General features: G+C 38.3%; 1 protein-coding gene across 1 annotated transcript in view; it reads left to right on the top strand.

The window, feature by feature from the left end:
- Nucleotides 1-341: 341 nt before the first annotated feature.
- Nucleotides 342-6096, top strand: part of gsg1l (gsg1-like) — a 28286-nt gene continuing 22531 nt past the window's right edge. The window contains exon 1 of the mRNA XM_015021192.1: nucleotides 342-858. Within this exon, the coding sequence (XP_014876678.1) occupies nucleotides 570-858 (289 nt within the window). The 5' untranslated portion in view covers nucleotides 342-569. The remainder of the gene's footprint in view (nucleotides 859-6096) is intronic.

Here is a 6096-nt window from a genome sequence, read left to right as displayed (position 1 = left end):
TATGAAACTTTTCAAAGTTTCATAAGTTTTATATTAAAAGAAACTGATACGGAACATTTTCTTTTGCCTAATTCTTTTTTGTTACTTATATGAATTACTGTCATTTTGGTCTTTAAAATACCAAAATTTGCACTTAACTTTACATTTAGTCTGTTTGATGATGTAATTTTTAAGTATAATTTGATCATTTGATCATCTACTCTGATGACTTTTTACTTAGTTCTGCTCTGACTTGAGTATAATTTTGGGGTTCTCTTCCCACCTCTGAGTTTGCTGTTCCTCTGTTTTGCATCCTAAGTGTATTTTGTGAAACAGATGTTAATCGGTGAGATGCTGGCGGTGTGAGCTCGGTTCGGTCCAGGTGATGACGCACAAGCCGCCGTCAGAGGGACAGAAAGAGGGGTGTTCCGCTGGCAGCCTCGCTTCTCCTCCTCTGACTCAGCAGCGGAGCAGATGGACAGAGGACGGCTGTCATTTTGCTGAGGACCGACCCGCAGGAAGGAGCCGCGCGTAAAGCCGCCGCGCCATGCCGCCTCTCTGACCGTCCCGCATGGTTCTGGCGGGAAACCATGAAGACGACGCGGAAATGTCGCGCGCTGCTGTCGGTGTGTTTGAACCTGGCGGCTCTGCTGTTCTCCACCACCGCCTTCATCACCACCTACTGGTGCGAGGGCACCCAGCGCGTCCCCAAGCCCAACTGCAGCAAGCAGCGGCGCCACAACTGCATCGACTACGGCGTGAACGAGACGGACCAGAACAAGGTGCACTACAGCTGGGAGACCGGGGACGACCGCTTCCTGTTCCGCCGCTTCCACACCGGCATCTGGTACTCCTGCGAGGAGAACATCCACGGAGCAGGTGGGTACGGGGAACCCCGAGACTCCAGCCTCTCATGACCAGTTTTTACGGAAAGTTTTGGTGTCTTTACGCGCGAAAACAGCGCGTATTTTCTTCTTCTATGGTTTTTGGCGGATGATAAACAACGAAGTTGGTGTTTTTCATTTTAAACTGGATTTCCTGCATGAATTCCGTTATTATTAATAAAACTGGGAAAGTCTTTCAGGTTTGTCTGGTTTTGATGAAGAAGAGCAGGTTTGGGTAAAATATCGACTTGAATGGAAAAGTTTTGATTTTCTTTAAGTTACTAAGATCACAAAACGTCTTCTTTAGTTATCTTCAATTTATTTACTTTTTTTTTTTTTTGCTTTGTTGCGGCATATTTTTTCCTCCCTCTCTTTCCACTGCTGTGTGATTAATCATAAGAAATATTAGAGAAAAGGAAAATAATCGTAACTGACATGCTGAACAATTCAATGTTTTGCTGTGACATCATTTTGTTAAGGTCTGTGTTTTGTCTTTGTTCTAAGTGGATGTTTGTTTATTTTATTTATTTATTCATTTGTTGTTGTTGTTCATTCTCTTATCTAATTGGTTACTTATTTTGCAGATCAATGCCTCTGTTTGTTAGTCTGTAATGTTTGTTTTGTACACTAATTGGTGAATAAATTAAAATTAATTTAAAAATTAACAATTAATACACTTTTAACAGTATAATCTACAATATTATCTATTCAAAGAGGATCTATTTCCCACATTTTGAAGGAAAATGATGCATTTTAATGTGAAAATCCTAATTAAGGTCCAGTGGAACCACCTGCCTGGACAGGAGAGAACAAATAGAATCACAAAGACCAAGAAACCCAGCAGCAGGTCAGGGAGGAAGTTGGTTTGGTTCTACAGTAACATCCAAAGTCTGTGATAAATCCATCATGTGGACATGGAGACAGGATGGACCTGCAGACGCATCGGGACATGGACGTCCAGCTAACCATACAACCTGGACAGCAAGAGATCCATGGTGACTCTGGAGGAGCTGCAGCTGGAAAACCTCAGAACCTGGAATAATCTCCTTCTAATTGGATCCAAAACAGGAATATTATTATAAATTAATCAGATACTCCAACCTTTCTGCTGGAGTGAGAGAAACTGCAAAAATAAAAGCTGTAGTTGAACTATAACTGTTAATACTCTTGTAGAGATTACAATATAAAACCTATATAAAGTCAATAAGTGACTATAGGAAATTTAATTTGTTTTGCATCTTGTTATGATGGGAAACTTTCCTGCTATGCAAACTCATAATAAGTTTCTTGTTAAAGTGAGATGTAAATCATGTTTTAATGTGAAACTTTGTGCAGAACTCATTAAATGAGAAAGTTTCCTCTTGCAACAAGATGCTAAACTTGTTATACATTCTTTATCATGAGATATAAACCTCATCTCATTTTAATGTGACACTTAAATATTAACAACAAACTTTGTTTTCATGAGATCAGATTTATATGTTGTTGTAAGGAGAAGCTTTCCTGGTTATACCGAGATATAAAACTCGTCTCATTTTACCAAGTTTGGCTTCATGTTTTAACGAGACTCGGCTCCTGAATTGATTTCTGAGCTTTGGCAGTGAAATGCTTCCATATTTGTTGAACAAAACTATGAAATGAACACAAAGTTTGACGATAAAAACCCTGCGCCAACTTTATTTCACTTTTTCTTTTTGATCCTTTTCTTCTTTCTTTCTCTTTTAATTATAAGTATTTTTCCTCCTTTCCCCTTTTGTTCTTCATGGACAACATACCCAGTTCTTGTTTTCTTCTCCATTTTTTCTGAGCTCAGTCTACGTTCTCACAGCAGATCTTGATGCCCAATTTTTATTATTTTTGCTGAAATTATTGGGTTTTTTTTGCTCATATTACCAGTTAAATGCAACTGCAATCAGATGACCCTCAGGTGACCCTCATGATGTCACACATTACTGTTTGTTTATGGCAGTAAAAATGGCCGCCGCGTCTTTGGATCAGTTTCAAAGTTATTCAACAACAAGATCTGACAACATCATCGCAAGATCATAACAAGACAAAGAGGTCCAACAAAATGGGACGATTAAAGAGACCAAAATGGAGGCTTCTGGTCCTTCGACACGACGACCAGAAGATCACCGTTGAGGCATGGTGGTTGCAGCATCATGCTGTGGTGATGGAAAGTTTAAAAGGGAACTTCGGCTTTGGAGAAAACATTTACTTTTCAGACAGAAGGCATCCAGTTAAAGCTACAGCGACTGTTTAGAGACAACGAGGTAGAGGTTCTGGAGTGGCCTAGTCAAAGCCCAGACCTGTTGACAGCTGATCCCCAGAGCTGGAGCGGAAATCTGCAGATCCACACAGACTCCCAGCCAAATACTGGCCTGAAATAATGTCATGTCAGATATTTTTATTTAATTGTTTTTATTTCGTTTTTATTTTCATATTAAGTTTTTTGTATATTTTGGTTAAAAAAAAGTCACATTTTGTAGATTATGATTTGTGAGAGCAGCAGTCGGGTCAAGTTGTTTCTGTGGAAAGTCTTTTTTTTATTAGGTGATTTTATTCATGTTTTAACTGGAGATCAGAAATGAGACGAAACCCTCATTTAAGATTCTCCAGTTTTTATTTATGAGCGTCGGGGGTTAAAGGTTAAATGAAGGTAGTCATTACACGGGGAGTTCAGCTGGTTCTGGTCCAACGGGTCGGCAGAACCAACATCCAACTGAAATCAAATGTAATAGCCGACCTTTAACCTCGAGCCGGCAGCGTCTCTTTTACCGTCCGTCCGTCGTAATGTACGTATAATTGCCAAAGTTTGTGATAAACAGTTAAACTCCCAGTAGTTCTGGCAGCCTGCTGTATAATTAGCCTGATTATATCTGCATACTGAGGCATCCTGCTCTCTGTTTTAACTAAATAATTCAGACTGACACTCAGGTACATTACCTGTTGTTTCTCCCAACCATTGGTTCTCATCAGAGCTGTAATTAACCTCCAGACGACATCGAGCCGCTGATTAAACAGGCTGGCAGCTGCAGGCGGCGCCACCAAAGCCACATCCAAACACGAATGATGGGATTTTGAAGAGAATCTGAGAGAAAGGATGTTTGGAAGCACCTGAAGCCTGAAATGAATCAGTTTCATTACTTCCTGATGAACTGGAAATGTGATAAGTGGAAATATTCCTCTCTTTTTTTGAGTAATTAACATTTCAGAGCGGCGCTGTGAGAAGGAGTATGCAGGAATACTGATTGTGCTGTCGGTCCTGTCGGGTCACAGAAGAGCTGCTCACTTTTTAATTACATTTTAAATTCATGTCTTAATCAGACGCTGAGCTGCTCACCTTTAGCGCAGCGCAGACGTTACGTTCATCAGATTTTATCTTTTTTCACCACTTGAGCTCTTTTAACCTCAGAAGAAATTACTGGAGAGATCTTAGATACGTTTCTGAAGTGGTTTCCACTACATTTGGATTACAGTAACAGCTCTATGCAGGACACCTGGTTTGGACTTCAACCCTGTTAGTTTTTACAGTATTTAAGATTTCCACACTGAAAAATTCACCTTTACTCTGCAAAGACAAAATCTTACCAGGTATTTTTGTCTGGTTTCCAGTGCAAATCGTTGCAAAACTAAGAGGAAACTGATCTGTAGCTTTAAGATGCAAAGCAACATTCTCTGCTTTATTACCTTCGTCTGAAATGTTTTCCACCATTATAATTTACTCTGACATTTAAATTGAATTTATCCCTAAAATAAAATGTTTCAGGCGCTTAATAATAACTTGTCATTTTCTGTAAGTTGGTATTTTTATGGAGCTAAATTGTGGCCATAAATTTGGCTCAAAACACACAAACAAAAATTCTGAAACTGAAAGAAAAAAATAGATTTAGGCAAATTATTTTCAAAAATAATTTTGACAGAGAAAAATAAAACCTTGAATCTGAAAAGTAGCTTTGAATATTTTTTCAGTTTTGCAATTATGTTTCAGTTTCCAAACTTTTTTTTCAAACATTTTTTTCAGTTTAAAATTATATTTCAGTTTCAAATCTTTTTTCAGTTTTAAAACTTTTTGTTTAAATTCTTTTTTCAGACTCTAAAAAGCAAACCAGATGGCCCTAATTGAGCTCCATAGAAAACAAATATACAGTTTAAAGTTACTAAGGTCGTAAACGAGCGTTATTGTTGGCTGAGTTATTCCTGTGGAGGCAGTCTGAGTTTTCCCGAGTGTCTTCATCTGGGTTGGGCGGTGTTGTGAGTGCGTTGGTAATCAGGCCGGTTATGGATGGGCCTGCCTCTTGTCTGTGACACTGCAGAGGCTGAGTTATGGCTCGTGTTGCAGCCGCTGATCTGTGACCCGCCGGGTCGCCCAGAGCGCTGATGAACTCCCTGCAGCCGGCGGAGCGTGCCAGCAAGAAAGAATCACGAAGCAGAGAAAACTCCAAACAACCTGAGAGAAATGTTATTAAGTCTGCAGCTCTGAACAGAGCAGAAAAATTAATTACTTCAGCAAATGTAAATAATGACAATATTTACAACAGAAGTGATTTCAGAAGGAAGTTTAGCTTTTATGAAAATTTGGCTTTTCATGGAAGCAAACGAGAAAGCTGTCTTCTATCGCTTATATCTAATTATTATAGACTCAGCTTTGATTGTTTTCCAAATATGGACAACTTCCAGTTTGATGACATTAGTGAATAAAATGGAGGCTGGTTATTCCTGACACTGTGGATAAACTCTGACGGGGCATAAAGGGGCAGTAGCCCAGGGCGCCAAGTTCTGGGGCTCCAAAGATTTAGGTTGTTTTTGTAATAAATGTGTTTTACATTGTACCTTATATAAACATCATACGAATTGCAGTGTTTTAATATAAATAATGCTAAAATATTTGAAAATATTAAACTTTTCTTGGGACCAGCATGGAGCCATCACACATATATTAATGTACAATTTTTTTATATCGATTAAATAAAATAAAATTTTATTAATCAATTATTCTATTGAGTTACTGAGATTAAAGCCTTCTTACAATATTAAAAATGCAAAAATACAAACATTTTTGACAGTAATTAATGACAGTATTCCTTAAGTTAAGTTTTTAATTTTAGATGCAAAATATTGATAATTGATAATTTTGCACAGTTTTGAATTAATTATTACTTGGATAATGGGGGGGGGGGGTTTCTCAAAAAAGTTTTTTTTTACTTCTTAATTACCTTATTAATTTATTACT

The sequence above is a fragment of the Poecilia latipinna genome, unplaced genomic scaffold (assembly GCF_001443285.1).
Source record: "Poecilia latipinna isolate Pla-1442-1.1 unplaced genomic scaffold, P_latipinna-1.0 Scaffold2736, whole genome shotgun sequence".
Lineage (NCBI taxonomy): Eukaryota > Metazoa > Chordata > Actinopteri > Cyprinodontiformes > Poeciliidae > Poecilia > Poecilia latipinna.
Note: the sequence above shows the minus strand (reverse complement) of the source record. Positions and strands in the feature narration are given on the sequence as shown.